This window comes from Schistocerca piceifrons, chromosome 1, assembly GCF_021461385.2.
Source record: "Schistocerca piceifrons isolate TAMUIC-IGC-003096 chromosome 1, iqSchPice1.1, whole genome shotgun sequence".
NCBI classification, from domain to species: domain Eukaryota; kingdom Metazoa; phylum Arthropoda; class Insecta; order Orthoptera; family Acrididae; genus Schistocerca; species Schistocerca piceifrons.
This window is the reverse complement of record NC_060138.1, coordinates 576,117,546-576,136,936: the sequence shown is the minus strand read 5'-3', so window position 1 is coordinate 576,136,936 and position 19,391 is coordinate 576,117,546. Positions and strand designations below refer to the sequence as shown.

General features: G+C 43.4%; 1 protein-coding gene across 4 annotated transcripts in view; it reads left to right on the top strand.

Annotated features, from left to right (window-relative positions):
• Positions 1–18,617, top strand: part of LOC124801987 (mitochondrial intermediate peptidase) — a 130,407-nt gene extending 111,790 nt beyond the window's left edge. For all 4 annotated transcript variants that reach the window (XM_047263116.1, XM_047263113.1, XM_047263114.1 and 1 more), the window contains 2 exons: positions 7,599–7,832; positions 18,230–18,617. In XM_047263116.1, the coding sequence (XP_047119072.1) occupies positions 7,599–7,832; positions 18,230–18,541 (546 nt within the window). In that variant the 3' untranslated portion in view covers positions 18,542–18,617. The remainder of the gene's footprint in view (positions 1–7,598; positions 7,833–18,229) is intronic.
• Positions 18,618–19,391: the final 774 nt, after the last annotated feature.

The window sequence follows — 19,391 nt, the reverse complement described above, 5'->3', positions numbered from 1 at the left end:
GTAAAGCCATAGATCCCTCCCCCGATGCGGTGCTTTAAGTGCTGGAAGTTCTGCCATATGTCTTCATGTTGTACTTCCAGCATCACCTGTCGGGATTGGGGACGTCCTTCACATCCCAATACTCCCTGCATCTCACCTCTCACATCTGTCAAGTTCAGAGAGCACCATTTGTCTTGCCGGACTGCAGGATTCTCCAGAAAGAAAGAAAAATAATGGAATACAAGACCCTGGACCGACTGGCCTACACTGAGACTAAGAGAAACTATGAGAGGTTACATCCTGTGCATATGATGTCAACCTACACTGCTGCTACGACAACGGTTCTGCCATCTTCCATTCCACCACGTACAGTTGTCTCTCAGAGCCACAGACTCCACCTACTTCCGTAGCAACACCCCCCTAACCATTGGGGACGATAGTCCCCACTTCTCAGCTGGAGAAGCGTAAGTCTTCTTTGGCTCCTCTCGCCAGGAAGGGATCCCTTGGGTCACTCCCTTCCCAGGTTCCTACCAGTGGCAAAGCTGACACTTGCCAGTGTCTGAAGCAATGACAGGTAGCTTGTTGTTGGGCTTCACGGTCCTCCTCAGTCCCTGAGACTGAATCAGTGAAGCCCTCCCAGCCAGACAAACGTAAGGAGCAGAGAGAGAAACCTAAAAAGAAAAAGACCCCCGAGAACCAAGGCACTGTGGTGGCACACACCCCACCACTATCTACATGCTCTGTGTCTGAGGATGAGGTGGAGATTCTGGCATCCGCTGAGGACCTAGATCTCGCTGGGCCCTGAGGGCACAATGGATGTCGATTGCACAGGTACTCATCTGGTGGCAGCAGGTGACCCTGAGGCGCAGACTGCCTCATTGAGTGTTTCATGCCTTCCCAGTCTCATGATCACGTAATCCTCCAGTGGAATTGCGACAGTTTTTTCCATCACCTGGCTGAGCTACGGCAGCTGTGAAGCTTTACACCTGCTTTTTGCATTGCCCTCCAGGAAACATGGTTCCCGCGGCTATAAGGGATATTACAGGAGCCATAGCGACTATAATAGTGTGTCAGGTGGAGTCTGCGTCTAAGTCCTGAACTCAGTATGTAGTGAACCTGTGCCCCTTCAAATCCCTCTTGAAGCTGTGGCTGTCAGGATGAGGATGACACAGGAAGTAACTGTCTTCCTCCAGATGGTTTGGTGCAATACCCCTGAATGTATGGGCTGCACTGATTGATCAACTCCCTAAACCGTTCCTACTTTTGGGAGATTTTAATGCTCGTAACCCCTTGTTGGGTGGCACCATGCTTAGTGGCTGAGGTAAGGAGGTTGAAAATTTACTGTCACAATTTGACCTCTGCCTCTTAAATACAGGTGCCCCCAAATATTTCAGTGTGACCAATGGCACACATTCGGCCATTGATATCTCTGTTTGCAGTCATGGCTTCTCCCATCTATCCACTGGAGAGCACATGGTGACGTATGGTAGTGACCACTTGCTCATCTTCCTGTCACTCCCCCGGCGTCATGCCCTCGGACGCCTGCCCAAATGGGTTTTAAACAAGGCAGACTGGGAAGCCTTCACCTCTGCCTTCACTGCTGAATCTCCCCAACATGGTGCCATTGATATTGTCATTGAGCAGGTCAGTATAACGATCGTTTCTATGGCGGAAAACACAATCCCTTGTTCTTTAGGGTGCCCCTGGCAAAAGACAGTCCCTTGGTGGTCACCGGAAGTCACTGAGGCAATTAAAGAGCGCCAGTGAGCTCTACAGCGACATAAGCGGCACCCTTCCCTATAGCACCTCGGCTCCACACCCACATTCGCCAGCTTATAAAACGGCACAAACAGGAGTGTTGGGAGAGGTACGTGTCGACAATTGGGTGCCATACATCACCTTCCCAAGCCTGGACGAAGATCAGAGATCTTTTTGGGTACCAGACCCCGATAGGTGTCCCTGGCATTAACATCAATGAAGTGTTATCTACCGGCTCAAACGCGATTGCCAAGCACTTTGCTGAGCATTATGCTCGAGCCTCTGAGTTGAAGAATTACCCCCCCCCCCCCCCCCAGCCTTTCACACCCTCAAACAGCGGATGGAAAGGAAAGTCCTCTCATTCATTACATGCCACAGTGAACCCTGTAACGCCCCATTTACAGAGTGGGAGCTCCTCAACACCCTTGCAGGTTGCCCTGACACTGCTATTGGGCCGGATCGGATCCACAGTCAGATGATTAAACATCTCTCATCTGACTACAAGCGACATCTCCTTGTCATCTTCTACCGGATCTGGTGCGATGGCATCTTTCCATTGCAGTGGCAGGAGAGCACCATCATTCCGGTGCTCAAACCCGGTCAAAACCGACTTGGTATGGATAGCTACCAGCTCATCAGCCTCACCATCTTCCTTTGTAAGCTGCTGGAACGTATCGTGTGTCATTGGTTGGGTTGGGTCCTGGAGTCACGTGGCCCTACTGGCTCCATGTCAGGGCGGCTACCACCAGGATTGCTCTACCACTGATAATCTTGTGTCCCTTGTGTCTGCCATCCGAACAGCCTTTTACAGACACCAACATCTGGTTGCCATCTTTTTTTCACTAGCATAAAGCATACGACACAACCTGGCGACATCATATCCTTGCCACATTGTATGAGTGGGGTCTCCAGGCCTGCTCCCAATTTTTAGCCAAAACTTCCTGTCGCCCCGTACTTTCCATGTCCAAGTCAGTGCCTCCCATTGTTGCCCCTGTATTCAGGAGAATGGCGTTCAGCAGGGCTACGTATTGAGTTTCTCTCTATTTTTAGTGGTTATTAACAGTCTAGCTGCAGTTGTAGGGTCGTCGGTATCACCTTCTCTGTATTCGGATGACATCTGAATTTCGTACTGCTCCTCCAGCATTGGTGTTGCTGAGTGGTACCCAGGTGCACAAGGTGCAGTCATGGGCTCTAGTCCACGGCTTCCAGTTTTCAGCCGCAAAGTCGTGTGTCATACATTTCTGTTGGCGTCGCACTGTTCATCCAGAACCAGAACTTAACCGTAATGACGATCCACTCACTGTAGTGGAGACATATCGATCCTTAGGACTGGTTTTTGACGCCTAATTGACTTCGCTACCTCACCTTCGTCAGCTTAAGCGGAAGTGCTGGCAGCACCTCAATGCCCTTTGCTGGCCTAAGGAACCCCAACTGGGTTGCAGATCTCTCTATGGTGCTGCAGCTCTACAGAGCCCTTGTTCAATCCTGCCTTGACTACGGGAGTCTCGTTTATGGTTTGGTGGCACCCTCAGCATTGCATTTACTTGACCCAGTGCACCACTGTGGTGTTCGCCTAGTGACGGGAGCATTTAGAATGAGTCCGGTGTGTCCATTCAGGAGTCCATCTATGCCCTGGAACGGTCCCATATTTCAGTGGTATTTGTGTAGACCCCAGAACATCTCGGAATCCCAGGCAACAAACTTGCCGACAAGCTGGCCAAACAGGCTACGCGGAAACTGCTTCTGGGATGCTTCTGGGATGGCATCTCTGAAACTGACCTGCATTCTGTCTTACACTTAAGGGTTTTTCGGCTTTGGGAGACGGAATGGCATAACGGTATGCACAACAAACTGCATGTCATTAAGGAGACTACGAATGTGTGGAAGTCTTCCATGCAGTACTCTTGCAGGGAATCAGTTGTCCTCAACCGGCTCTGCATTGGCCTTATGTGGCTAACGCATGGTTACCTCCTCCGTCGCGAGGACCCACCTTAGTGGTGCTGTGGCTCACAAATGACAGTCGTCCACCTCTTGCTGGACTGCCCACTTTTAGCTGCTCTGTAGCAGACTTTTAACTTTCTCAGCACCCTACCTTTGGGCAACAATGCCTCAGCAGCAGATTTATTTTATGTTTTATTTGTGAGGGTGTGCTTTGTCATTTGATCTAAGTTTTAGCCATGTCCTTTTTCTGTCTGTGTCCTCCACACTAGTGCTTTTAGGTGGAGGTTTTAATGTGTTGCAGAGTGTTGGCTTCTCCCTTTTATTCACATGGTGAGCCAGCCATGGTAATCTGCTCTCTTGTTTTGATCTCTTCTACATGTTTCTTGGGTCTCTCTGTGGTTTCCTTTCCGATTTGTCCATTTTATTGTTTGTTTGCTCTTCTGTCATTCTTGTGGTTTTCTCCTATCTTCCAGCTGTGTTTTGTATGTCTCAGTTATTTTACACCCACCGTTGTGGAATTATTTTAATCAGAACGAGGGACCGATGATCTAGCAGTTTGGTCCCTCCCCCCTCTTTTAACCCAACCAACCAATCCTCCCTCTCTCCCCCCTTCCCTCTCCCTTCCCTTCCCTGTCCCTGTCCCTATCCCTCCCATCCCCTTCCCCTCCTCTCCCCTCCTCTCCCCTCCCTCCCTCTCCCCTCCCCTCTTCTCCCCTCCCCTCTTCTCCCCTCCCTCCCTCTCCCCTCCTCTCCCCTCCCTCCCTCTCCCCTCCCTCCATCTCTCCCCCTCTCCTCCTCCTCCATCTCTCCCCCTCTCTCCCACCCTCCCTCTCTCCTCCTCCCTCCATCTCCCCCTCTCTCCCACCCTCCCTCTCTTCCTCCTCCCTCCATCTCTCCCCCTCTCTCCCACCCTTCCTCTCTCCTCCTCCCTCCATCTCTCCCCCTCTCTCCCGCCCTTCCTCTCTCCTCCCCCCTCCATCTCTCCCCCTCCCTCCATCTCTCCCCCTCCCTCCATCTCTCCCCCTCCCTCCATCTCTCCCCCTCTCTCCCGCCCTCCCTCTCTCCTCCTCCCTCCATCTCTCCCGCCCTCCCTCTCTCCTCCTCCCTCCATCTCTCCCGCCCTCCCTCTCTCCTCCTCCCTCCATCTCTCCCGCCCTCCCTCTCTCCTCCTCCCTCATCTCTCCCCCTCCCTCCCTCCCTCCCTCTCTCTCCTCCTTCACACTCTCCCCCCCTCCCTCACTCTACCTCCCCCTCTCTCCTCCTTCACACTCTCCCCCCCTCCCTCACTCTACCTCCCCCTCCCTCCCTCTCCCCCCTCTTCTCTCTTTGTCTGTAATTGGTTCTCTAATGTGCTGTACATGGAAGTATTGCATATTGGGTTTAAAGCAAATGACTGCCAGAAGTGCTGCTATTGAATTGATATCAAAATTGACTGCATATAAGTGATAAACAAGCATGAATCTTTGAACTTCTGCAACTGTTGAAAGCTCCATAGGCAGTGCAGACATGAAGTACTGTAATAGTCCATCATGTATGGAGCATAGAGATCTTCAAATTCTCTGAAAGAGCTCTGCAATCAAAGTGTTAATTATTACAGTTCAGTTAGGTGGATTACTTCCAGGTAGGAGATTTATTCAGGAATTATCAGTATCTTTTCTTTCACAGTCTCTTTGGCTTAGATGCATATTTGTTTACATAATTTCACATCCTTTTAATATGGATAATTGTTCGCAGTAACATTTGCCTTGGGCACGAACTTCTGTAAGAAACTGCAGGGAGGTGTTGAAGTTTCAGTATCTGGGTATCTGGGTATATTGTTAATCAGAGAATACTTTTTAAATAACTTGTCAGTTTGAATGGGAGTTTGATTTTGGTGGAAATTGAAAGTATTTGAATTTAATTGTTATATATTCTCCACTTCAATAGTTCCAGTGCATGCATAATTTACCAGTAGAAAAAATAAGTAAATAAAAGACGAGGAGGATCATTCACAGGATAACCCTGTCTCTGATGATCTAATAGGAGAGAAGTATATTGCTGATTGTGGTGTAATTTAATTGGATAAATAAAAAATCTACTCACCAAGCAGCTGCAGAACACCCACATAAAAGAAGGTTGTAATTAGGCAAGCTTTCATAGCCAGTGGCTCTGTCTGCCGGCAGTAGGGTTGAAGGGCAAGGAAGAGTGGTGAAGATAAAGCACTTGAGAGGTCTAAGAAAAGGGGTAGATTTTGGGAAAGTCACCCAGAACTGCGGGTCAGGGGAGACAGGCTGCACGGGGCGAGAAGGAAAAACTGGTTATTGGAGATTGCATTGGACAAGATTTGAAAACCTGAGAGCTTAGAGGTGGAAGACAGGACAGAGATTACTGTTTAAATGGCATGCATGAGCTAATAAGAGTGAAAAGCTAAGTGCATCGTACATAACAGAGGGGGGGGGGGGGGGGGGTCAGTGAAATATAGACAGGTAATACAATGAAAGCTGTAGAAAACTAAAATAGAGTGAAGAAAAGAGTAGTTACTGTGAAGAAACGCCGAGACGGAAGAAATTAATGTAAATTAATGCCAGGTGGGTGGCAAGAATCAAGGTAATGGTGTAGCGCTGGTATATGACATATGACGTGTCGTTTCACAGGAGACTCCCCCTCCTCCGTGAAATGACACATGTTATGTAAACACTGTTCGGCCTTTTACATTGGCATGACTACCACAAAATTATCAATTAGGATGAATGGGCAAATGCAGAGGGTGTACAGTGGCAACACGCAATATCCTGTTGCGGAGCACGTTCTACAACATGTAAATCACGGCCTCAGTGCCTGTTTCACCACATGCACCATCTTGATTCTTCCCACAGACACCAGTTTCTCAGAACTCTGAAGTTGGGAACTAGCGCTACAGCATTACCTTCCACCCATCTGGCCTTCATTTACATTAATTTCTTCAGTTTCATCATTTCTTCACAGTAACTATTCTTTCCTTCACTCCTTTTAGTTTTCTACAGCTTTCATTGTCTTATCCATCTATTTTTCGCTGCCCCCTCCCACCTCTGTTACATACAATGCCCTTGGCTTTTCACTCTTATTAACTCATGCATGTTGTTTAGGCAGTAATCTCTGTCCTGCATATTACCCTGTCTTCCACCTTTAAGCTCTAAGGTTTTCAAATCTCATCTGATGCAGCCTCCAACAATCAGTCTTTCCTTCTCATCCCGTGCGGTAAGTCTCCTCTGACACACAGTTCTTGGTGACATTCCTGAAATCTAACGTTTTTCCTAAACCTCTCCAGTCCTTTTCCTTCACCCCTCTTCCTTCCCCTTCTACCTTTCTGCCTGAAGAAGGAGCCACTTGCTTCAAGAGCTTGCCTAATTACAACCTTCTTTTATGTGTGTGTTCTGCTGCTGATTAGTGAGTAGATTTTTTTCCATGCAGTTAAATAATTCTGTCAAAAATTGATTGTTTTCATTGTTTAGACACTCATGTGTAAGAAACACATGAGTGTCTAAAATACAGAAGGGTCTTTGTAAGTGGAGAATGTGAAAAAAGTAGTGAACCTTTAATATCTAGATTGAGAGACAGTCCATTTGCAATTTTCATTTTTTCTGAGGATCTTAGGCAGGTCATGCAGGTACATGCAACGTTAGTTGAACGTGGGCATGGGAACTGGGTTAGGACTGTGGAATTAGAGAGAAATAGAGTGCTTTTAATTTTCTGCAATATAATTGTGCAGCAGTCCAGACACAAGCACAGAATGTGAGTAGTCCATTTCAGATTTTCTACAGTGCTGTGTGATATTTATGAGTTACTAGATGCAGTTTTCTACCACATTCTCACGATATTAATGACCTGTGCATTGAAAATTCAAATTTTGTGCCAATATTCTTCATCAATTTATCTTTATTATGCTTTGTTTCTGGTCACAGGTTGTACAGACATTTGCCAGACATTTTCAGACTCAAGAGAAAATGCCAGAAGACATGCTCATTCGTTTATGTGCATCAAAGCATTTGTTTGCTGCATCAGAAATGCAATTACAAGTGTTTTATTCAGCACTTGACCAATGCTATCACAGTCACCACCCATTACAGGGCTCAACAACAGATGTTCTAGCACAGCTTCAAAATAAATACTATGGAATACCATGTGTTGCCAATACAGTAAGTAATTCCTTTGTTCTAAGTACATTTGCTCTTACAACTGTAGTGTGGAATCAAGGATTGTAATTAATATTGATTAATAAAAAAGAAACAGTAATTGGATATAAATTTTAATACTGTAATTGTGTGGTAATGGGGAAAACCAACATTTTATATAACGGTAAATGGTGGTGATTAAAAATTGGAAGTAAAATTTTATGTCTAATACAACCATATTTCTGGAAGAGAACCATTCTTTCATGAATTCAATTTGAAATGCAATGAGAACTTCTGTACTATGGTAGAGATTGATGGTGGCATGAGTTAGAGCTATGAACAAGCTTAAAAAATTCTAGCAGTTTATGAATAGGTGTTCTCTTGTTGGAATGTAGTAGTAGCACTTAACTGAAATAAAGCCATGATTTTCTGTATAAAACTCTTCTGAGATGACTGCAGGCTCGCAGCAGCAGTAGCAACACTACTTCTTAACAGTGGAACCCAGGCTTACGCATTTCGTATTTTGTGACACTTCAGAATATATGCTAGAACATATGATCTTCATCGAGACACAGTTAGTGAGTGAGTGGGTAGAGGACTATGTAGAATAGAAGCAAGTTGTGACGTCAGATGAAGCCCACTGTAACTTGGGTTAATACAGTGGTCGTCTTGCTGGTGACAGACATGTCTGATGAGATGAGCTGCCAGCTTATGCCATTGTCAGCCTGAGCTGGTATCAGTTACTGGTACTCTCAACAGTACCCCAACCACAAGCAAACTGTGGGTGCTGAATTCATATGCGCACTCAAAAAGAAACAAAATAGAGAACCCTGTATCATATCTACTTTCTGTAGTCTCATTCTGGAAAATCTAAGAATGTTTTACTAAAACCTTAAACATGTGTTGCCGAGAATCTTGAGGAATCATTCACAATATCTTGACAGACACACTGTTTCTTCCTTTTGCCTCCTGAGTTGTAAGGTTATGTCCATGGTTGAGCATATGTAATAGTTGTCACTTGGTGTGATCCATCATTCTTTATCAGAGGACTGCTAACCTGCTTCCATGGCCGGATCACCAGTCTTCACCAATACCCTGCACTACATTCCAAACACTTCTGCAGTGTGTAGTGAAGTGAGGGGATGTGTCAGTATTGTTGCTGATATGTCCGTCTGAAGGGGACATTAAGTATGTGAGCACCCCCCTCCTCTGTCTAGCCCACACACACACAAATTCCAGGCATTTACACATATGCACGCAGGCAAGTCTCTTACTTTGCCTGCAGGCACAAAGGACAGTGAAAACCTTTCCAGTTAGGTGGCTAAACCTTCCTTTCAGGATCTCCCAGCCATTCATGCCATACACTTGAGTACTGGACCATTGTGTCCTGTAAAAGTAACACTTGTCCGTTGCTAGACTCATCAATCATTTTGAGTCCATAAAACGATGAGTAGAAGATTAAATATCAGTGTCTGAAGGTATTAAAAGAAAACAGATTTTGTTCTGGCATTTGCCAGTAATAGACTGAAACTTTATTTACGTGTATCACCATTTTTGGTATAAAGATTTTGCCTTTGCTAACTGAAGGGTGATCTGTGCATCAAAGCTGAAATTAAATTGATGAGTATTTGATTTACAATATTTCATTTCCCTTTTCCAGACTTTCAGTACCAACAACCATGTTATATATTTTAGTGACTATGGTGTTAAAAATGTAAATGTGAAATGTAGGAACGGGAGGAAAAGGAAAGGAATGTGGTGGAAATGTGATGGCTAGTCACACAGGGCATTACAATAAGGCAATAGTGAAAGTTGAAAATTAGTGCTGGATTGGTATTCAAACCTGGATTTACCACTTCTTACGAGTCATGGCCTAACTGCTTTGGCCAGCCGGGCATGGTCCATGACCGACTCAAATTTCCAACTTACTGCACAATGCATTGTAGTGTCTCTCATCCATTAAACTCAGTACTCACAAATCATGATTCCTGCAGATATTTGGACAATATTTGTGCATTCGCACTGAAACAAATGTCAAGGAGCTGTCCCCTTCTTTTTTCAGAAATGTATGTATCTGAGTGGTACCTGTTCTGTCAGACATGTCCGACAGTACAGACGTCCTTGATGACACAACTGGTACATACATGTAAACATGAAATGTAGGACTAGCTGCATCGTCATGAGTGAGGCCTGTTCTGTCAGACACAGATATATACATTTATGTTAAAAATGTTTAAAGTTCAAATCACGAAGCACTAGGCAACTTCTAGATGCATCAATTAAGTGTTGGTCTGACTTCCAATCAGTGCTGATTCCCTATCATTGTAAACCTAACACGTGACACACAGACCACTGAATCCCAGCACTCCCACGTCTCATTTAAAAAAAATCCATCAACTCACTTTACAAATTATATTTTCCTGGAGACATATTGAGTCTCAACTTTATCTTCAATAATGTGAGAAGCTGAAGTAATAAATTAAAATTTGTGCCAAGGCTGGACTAGGACGCAGGTGTCCTGCTTACTAGGCAGATGTGTAATCAACTTCAATCACTCTGGCATTGTGGCTGACACAGCTTCATGGGCTACCCTTGTCCAATGCCCTCCCTAACACAAACGTCAGTTCACACTTCAGCCCATCTTGATTTTCTCCTTCTTAAATCGTCAGTATTGCCTATATGAAGTAGTGAAAACACATCTGCCTAGTAAGCAGGGACCCGAGTTCAAATCCAGGCCTTGGCATAAATTTTAATTCCTTACTTCAGCTTCTGTCCTTACTGAAGATAAAGTTGAGACTCAATGTCTGCAGGAAAATTATTTACATCTGGGCAGTAGCTCACCTATATCTGAGGTACAGGCAGGGTTTCCCCATTACATACAAAGCTGTGGTGTTATTCCTATATCAGAGGGCCTCGGCAGTACTTACGATTTAAGGAAAATTAAGGTAAGCTGAGGTGTGAATTCAAGTTTGTGTTAGCGAGGGCACTGGACTAGGGTAGTCTGAGCAGTTGTATCAGCTGCAATGCCAGGGTGGTGTCATGGATTACACGTCTGCTTAGTAAGCAGGAGATCCAGTTCCAAGTCCCAGTCTTGGCTCCAATTTTAATTTGTTACTTCAGATTCTATCCTTATCACTTTAGAAAGTTAGCTGTTGGTCCAATCTTCAGCTTTATAATGAAATTCAAAATGATCTCGAGAGCCTTCAGTTCTTTTTATGTTATGAAGTTGCTTAGCCTTAAACATTGTACCATAATGTTTCCATGTGTAATGACGTAGTTTGAATTAGGAAACTTCTCACCGATTCAGTCTTCTTCACTTAGTCGCCGTGTGAAATGTGATTCTGAACATTAGAGTCAAAATTAAAATGATGAGTATTTGCTTTTCAGTATTTCTCTTCATCTTTCCTAATTTTCAATACCAGCACTCATGTAATATCCATCTGTCTCCCCCTCCCCTCATCCCCAATTGCTACAGCTTCACTTTTCAGCCTTGCCAATATAAAATCCACCATAATAGTGATTTAGTGTTTCCTTATATTTCTGACTTTTATTGACTAAAATAATTCTGTTTTGGAATGTCGATAAACATTTGTTACAGATGTGTGGCTACAAACATTTCATGTGAACAGTATCTAGGCTCATACTAACTAATGCCTTTACATAAATTCTTATCTTTTTCTTCACTAGCATTGTTGTGTCTTATTTCCATGGAAGTGCATAGGAATACTCTTGAGATCCTCCGTGGCACTCGGTACAGCTTTGGTAACTCCATGCAACATCTGCTGTGATGTAGGAGTTCCTGCTGTCTAATATCACGCACCACTGAAGGAGAACCTCAAAGAAATAATAAAAATACGAAACAAATATCTGAACAGATATAATGGTGTGTTTATAAGGGCAATAAAAGTTACATATTGCTGACAATATATCGTAGGGATGTTGACGGACTTCATTGACAACCACTTCAGCTAAATGTTCAGCAACATTACCTACTATTTTTCTCCAACAGTGTTTGCAGCAATACATCTGAGGTTTGAAGAGTTTACTCAGGCCACACTATGACTGTGAAATGAATGAGAGCTGGCTAGTAGAAGTGGGTGTGGCTTTCCTGCTTATGCATTCCACAAAGAAAAAATCGAACAGTGGAAACTCCAGGTAGAAATCTCAACAATGTAGGAAAAGATAGATTGTTAATTACTGTAAAGAAGACATGTCAATTTGCAGACAGGCATGATTAAAAGACATTCACGTATAACTTTTAGCCATAGATTTTGTCAGTAAAACACACACACACACACACACACACACACACACACACACACACACACACAAGCAAGCAAGCACACTTCATGCGCACAAGACCGCCAACTCCAGCATCTTGGGCCGGAAATCAACATCATGTGGGAAGCAAGCAGCAAACTGGAGGGGATGGGGAAGGGATAGTAGTGTGCAGGTTGGGAGTGAGACGGACACTATCTGGTGGAGTGTGCAGGAATTAGACTGCCAACGGGTGCAGTGTCAGGAGGTTGTGGGCAGAGAGGTGGGGAAGAAAGGAACAAAAAAGGAGAGGAGTGGGAAAGATGGACCTATGCATTGGCAGAGGGCTACAAATAAACAGGGCAGGAGATGAGAATGGAAAGCATGTGATAGGACAGAGGGCGTGGAAACTGTTGGGTGAACGGTGTGGGGACAAGATATTACCCTAGGTTGATGCCAGGATGATTATGGGAGTGGAGGACATGTTGTAAGGATAACTCCATCTGTGCAGTTCGTAAAAGTTGGTGATGGAGGAAAAGAGCCAGATGGCTCAGGTAGTGAAGCAGCGTGTTATGTTCAGCTGTGTGTTGTGCCACAGGATGGCCTACTTTGCTCTTGGCTAGCCGGCCGGAGTGGCCGAGTGGTTCTAGGCGCTACAGTATGGAACTGTGCGACTGCTACGGTCACAGGTTGGAATCCTGCCTCGGGCATGGATGTGTGTGATGTCCTTAGGTTGGTTAGGTTTAACTAGTTCTAAGTTCTAGGGGACTGATGACCACAGCAGTTAAGTCCCATAGTGCTCAGAGCCATTTGAGCCATTTTTTTGCTCTTGGCTACAGTTTGATGGTGGCTTTTCATCCTGGTGGACATCTGGTTGGTAGTTATATCAATATAAAAAGTTGTGGAGTGATTGCAGCATTGCTGGTAAATGGCTTTCACAGGTAGCTCAGCCTCTGATGGGGGAAGGACAAATGTTTGGAAGGACTGGAATAGGAAATGTTGCTGGGTGGATTGGGCAAGTTTTGCACCTGGGTCTTCCACAGGGATATGATCCTTGTGGCAATGGGTTGGGATTGGGAGTGGCATAGGGATGGACTAAGATCTTGTGGAGGTTGGGTGAGTGACGGAACACCACTTTAGGAGGGGTGGGTAGTGTTTCGGGCAGGATGTCCCTCATTTCAGAGTGCGTTGATAAGTAATCGTTACCTGTCATTACGCATCATTGATTACCTATCATCTTGCAGCATTGTGTGAAAAACTGCAGAAATCAATGTGGGACATACAACAAACGTATCCGTTGGGACAGTGTGGCAAAATTTGGTGTTAATGGGCTGTGGTGGCATATGACTGATGCACGTGCCTTTGCTAACAACATGATATCGTGTGCAGTGCCTATCCTGTGCTCGTGACCATATTGGTTGTACCCTAGATGACTGGAAAAATGTGCCTCATCAGACGAGTCCCAATTTCAGTTGGTAAGAGGTGATGGTAGAGTTCAACTGTGGCACCGACCCCACACAAGCAGCGGCCTGTGTTTTCAACAAAGCCCAACGTGAATACCATCGAACATTTATGGGACACAATCAAGAGGTCAGTTCATGCATAGAATTCTTCACTGGCAACACTTTCACAATTTTGGATGGCCATAGAGGCAGCATGGCTCAATATTTTTGCAGAGGACTTCCAGTGATGTGATGAGTCCATGCCACATCAAGTTGCTGCAGTAGACTGGGCACAAGGAGGTCTGACATATCATTAGGAGTTATCCCATGGCTTGTGTTGCCTCAGTGTAGAATGCTGTACAATAATTGCAGCACAGCACTGCTATTGTAATAGAAGTATTGTTAGCGTGTTTGATATGAATAGGGAATACTGTCATCTGGATAATCATGACATTTCCACATAATTGTTTGTGGATTTAACCTTTAGCAATGAAATGTCAGAATGTAGTTGATCATAAGGAGTAGGGAGTAGGTAGTAGGTCTGGTATCTAGAGGACACTGGACAAATATGATCTGAGCATTGGGGATGTTGATTTACAGCAATGTGGATTCCACAGTGACAAATAAGGAGTCTGAGGGTAATGGAGAGAACTGTGGATGTGTGGTGGTGGAAGCAGTTAGTGTGTTGGATGTGTGAATGGAAATTCCAGATAGTTGGTTGGAGGTGCTGGTTTATGAAGACAGAGAATCTTTTTATGGGAGCATTTTAACAAGTTACAATGGCACCATTCAATGCTAACTTTTTTATCTACATCTATACTCTGCAAATCACCGTGAGGGTGTATGGCAGAAGGCATGTCCCATCTTGCTAGATATTAGGGTTTCTTCCTGTCCATTCACGTATGGAGTGCCGGAAGAATGATTAATCAAATGCCTCTGTCTCTGTGTGTGTGTGTGTGTGTGTGTGTGTGTGTGCAGTAATTATCCTAATCTTATCCTCACAGTCTCTATGTGATCAATATGTAGGAGGTTGTAGAATATCCCTAGACTAATCATTTAAAGTCGGTTCTCGAAACTTTGTTGTTAGATTTTCTTGAGATAGTTTACGTCTGTCTTCAAGAGTCTTCCAGTTCAGTTCCTTCAGTATCTCTACAACACTCTCCCATGTATTAAACAAACCTGTGACCATTTGTGTTGTACTTCTCTATATACGCTCAATATCCCGTATTAGTCCTATCTGGCATAGGTCCCACACACCCTTAGCAATATTTTAGAACCATTTGCATGAGTGATTTTTAAGCAGTCTCGTTTGTAGAAAGATAGCAGTTCTCCAGTATTCCACCAATAAACCGAAGCCTACCACCTGCTGCTTTAACCACACTGAACCTATGTGATCATTATATTTCATATCCCTGAAAAGTATTACTCCCAGGTATTTGCATGAGTCGGCCAATTCCACCAGTGCCCCATTGACTTTTTTTGTTTTGTGAACATGTAGAGTGAGTTGCCAATCTCTGCACCACATTGAAATCTTAACAAGATCTGATTGAATATTTATGCAGCCTCTCTGAGATAGTACTTCATTAAAGCCTGATTTTACTATTAATATGTCTGCAACGTGAAAAGGAAAGGTCCCAACACACTTCCCTGGGGCACACCCGAAATTACAAGGGTTGTTGATAAATTAAGGTCTACATCTCTTTTTCACATAGTAAACATCATTTTATTGCAAAACCAATTACAGTTATATAGTTATTTTTTATTATAGTCCCTTCATGATTGATGTGTTTTTGAAGATGCTCTGGAAACTTTTTCATACCTATCTTGTACCACTCTCCCGCCAACTTGTGAAGGAAGGAATGGACAGCTGCCTTCAGTTCTTCGTCACTTGACAATTTTGTTCCCCCCAAACGTTGTTCCAAGTTGGGGAACAAATAGTAAATAGTAGTCACTGGGAGACAAGTCAGGGCTGTATTGAGGATGGTCAACTGATATCCCACTCGAACTTGATGATGAGATCCATCGTGGTTTTGGTGATGTTAGGGCAGTCGTTGTCATGGTGCAAACGAACTCGCTCTGTCAGCCAAACCCTCCTTTTGTTCTGTGTAGTCCAGTGTAGCTTTGTCAGTGCCTCACAGTACCTTGCCATTGATTTTTGTGCCTCTTTCCAGGTAGTTGACCAGGAGAACACCGCTCCTATCCCAGAATACAAAAGTCATCACCTTCCCCACTGATGGCATTTGCTTGAACTTCTTGACATTTGAAGAACCGGAATGATGCCATTGTTTTGATTGTTCCGTAGTCTTTGGCATGAAGTAGTGGACCCAGGTCTCGTCCCCAGTTGCAGTTGAATCCAGAAATTCCTCATCTTTCTCCCAGTAATGGCACAGAAACATCTAGGCACTTTTGATGCACTTCCTTTTGTGTTCATCAGTGAGCATCCGCTGCACTTAACTGGCATACTTCAAAATGTCCATAAAAATCTTTTCCATGGTAGTCTTAGTGTTCAACAATCTCTCACATGATCACTTGCTGGTCTATAAGCAAAACTTCTTTGACTTTCGTCGCTGTCTTGTCCGAAACTGATAGACGCCCACTGCCAGCCTCGTCTTGGTCTTTTGTACGGTCGTCCGCAAACTCCCTGCACCAGTTATGCACATTTTTTTACATCCACACACTTTCCTCCGTACACATTGGTGAACTGGTGATGGATTTCAATTGGGTTTGACCCCTTATGTCATTAACAGCTGATACCCTAAGAATGCGCAGAGAGGTGGGGAAGGGCAAGAATAGTGGTGCGTGAAGCAAGGAACCCACGCTGTTGTCTGATTTAGGCTACCTCATTCCGTCTTGATGAGAGCTTGTTGGAGACCTTACTTTAAGGACGAACCTCATACTTGTACATCTGATGAGTATTCTCCATCCAAGAAAACATGCCATGTCCTCCCTACAAAAAGTTCTCATTCCAGTCACAAATTTCACTTGATAGCCCATATGATCATAGTTTTGACAATAAGTGTACTTGCAGTATTGAATCATATGCTTTTTGGAAATCAAGAAACATTGCTTCTACGTGGTTGCCTTGATACTAAGCTTTTAATATGTAATGTGAGGAAAGTGCGAGTTGTGTTCACGTGATTGATGTTTTCGAAATCCATGTTGGTTGGCTTAGTGGAGGTTGTTTTGTTCAAGATACCTCATTATGTTTGAGCTCAGAATATTTTCTGAGATTTTACAAGAAGTCGACATCACTTAGTGGAATTCATCCTACATGCTCAATATCTAAAACCCATTTTTTGGTTTGAATTCATTGACATCATCATATGATCTGACCCATGATAAGGAAAATGCTCTTCCTTCCATAACTCAACAGCTGTTCTCAAATTCATTTGACATTGTCATTCTAAACTCAATGGGCTATCTGCCATCTATGGGTGCCACATCTCTTTTACAAAGCAGGAGTTAATCAAATAAACTGTTACCCTTGTCACATCGTTCCCAGACAAATGATATTGTGCACAGCTAGCATAGAAACAAATTTCACATGTCACCTCTTCCAATGGCATTAACACAAATATTCACTGTAAATCAATGACTGGGCAGTATTCCCATCACCATTCCCATCACTATGTCAGAAAGGAATTAAAAAGTAAACACATCAATTGCCAGGGGTTCAGCTATTGTTGTGCTCTGATATGAAGGATGTCCTACCCAAACTCCTACGCTCATCAGTTAGTGTAGTGTTGTATTAAAATTATCGTGAGGTAGAGTAGTTGGCCAGTACTTACCTTCAGGCAACAAAATTTCTAGTAATGCTGATAAAAAACACCTAAATAGAAAAATAATAATCAAAGCTTTTGGAACTGTATGGTCATTCTTCATGGAGGAAAAATAACTTGGTTGGTAAGTGATGATAAGTTATATGTGTGCACAGGCACATTATATTCCATCTTTGCTCTATGAGGTGTTTCGTGTGAGAGTGATAAACCAAATGTACACATTACTGAATGGCCACTGCCAAAATGTGGCTAACTGCAGCCTTGACCAGCCAACTGCTGAAAATTCAGCTCTCCTCATCATCATTGATGTCAATAAATGCTTCCGTACCTGTTCCATTTACATGTTCACTCCCATTCTGAGAAAAAAGAGCACCAGCTCCTCTGAACTTTTTGGAATTTTCACTCCATTCTTGACCAGTCCTGCACGAGTCCCCTTCCCATTATTTTACTCAAAATTTCCCTTCACATCAACCCCTTCTCTCTCTCTCTCTCTCTCTCTCTCTCTCTCTCTCTCTCTCTCTCTCTCAACAGTATGTGAATGTTGCCATTTCAGTCATCAGTCAACTACTTCTATTGCGAGAAATAGGTCTTCCCCTCTATGAAGCCTCCCTTTACCTCCCTGCTACCTCTCCCCCTAAATTATACCCATCACAGCTGCCAAATCTTTCTTCCTCTCTGACTTCTGTTAGCCTAACCAACCACTGATCAACAGTAACTGTTGTCATAATCACCAGTAGGGGTATTTGGGTGTCTGGTTGTGTGTGAGAAAAAAATGTGTGCTTCCACCAGGAAAAGAGCAGCCTCTTTGAAAGCATCTGTAGTGAGAGGTATGTATATCATGACAAATCAGTCAGCTAAAGATGAGTGGTAGCCTTTTCTCATTTTTGTTTATTGTTTCAATTCTGATGTGTCTGCTAATTTACTTGATTTTCTCTTTTCTTAGGCATGGCAGTTAAGATTTTCTCACCTGGTTGGCTACGGTGCTAAGTATTACTCGTATCTACTTTCAAGAGCATTGGCCTCCTGGATATGGCAGGAATACTTTGAGGCAAATCCTTTAAGTTCATCTGCAGGTGAAAAATATAGGCGTGAATGCTTGGCACACGGAGGAGGAAAGCCAGCAAAAGAGCTTGTATCCCAGTTTCTGCAAAGAGATGTGACACCAGTGAACCTTGCACACAGTCTTATTACTGAAATAGACAATAAGAGAGAGCATATAAATAATGTAAAAAGAACATCTTCCTGTCAAGCTTAAAGTGTTATATTGTACAGAACTGTAAATTTATAAATATTGCGATTGTATATTTATTTAAATATAATTTTCTTGTTAATTTGGTTTCTTTTTAATCAATTTCCTGTATTATTAGAGGAAAATGAAGCCGTCATTACATTTGGTTGCACTATGTCAAGACAACTTGGTAGCTAAATCCTATTTCATAAATTTGGGAATTTACATTAATAGAATGTCACAAAATTTCAGTGTCAGTTATGTAAGAGTATCATTGAAAGTACAAATTAACGTTTTATTGACGTTTGAAGCAGTAGTGTAATAGTCATCTATATTACAAGGATTTAACAGACAGATCCTTTTTAACCAGGAAATTTTGGTTTATGATAGTTTCGGAGGAATGCTCAGGGTGCTTTGATAGAGGTAATTTTCTAAACCATCACTTCTACAGCAATATGTTCTAGGTTTTATTTACTGTTGGATTCTAAACTTAATGTTTTGTTACTCAGACTTACATAAAATATAGTAAGACGAGGAGTATTCTTCTAGAAATTGGAAGATATTGTATCACCAAATGAAGTTGCCTCTTTTCCCAAAAGCTTTAATGTCCAGTTTTCATATCTTCTCTGTCTGATAGTTTGTGTTGAGTGAAGTGGACTTCCAATTCATATTAAATTCTTCACTGCAGGTAGGTGCCATTTTGTTGTTGGATTATAGAAACATAGACTCACTTTCACAATGAGGGCCGTTATGGCTTGATGAATCGCATGATATTTCCTAGTTGGATTGTTAACATCAGGGTATTACAACTAAGTGATAGTGTTAATGATAGGTCTTAGTAGAGATAGTTTAATAATAGTGTAAAAACAGAAAGACA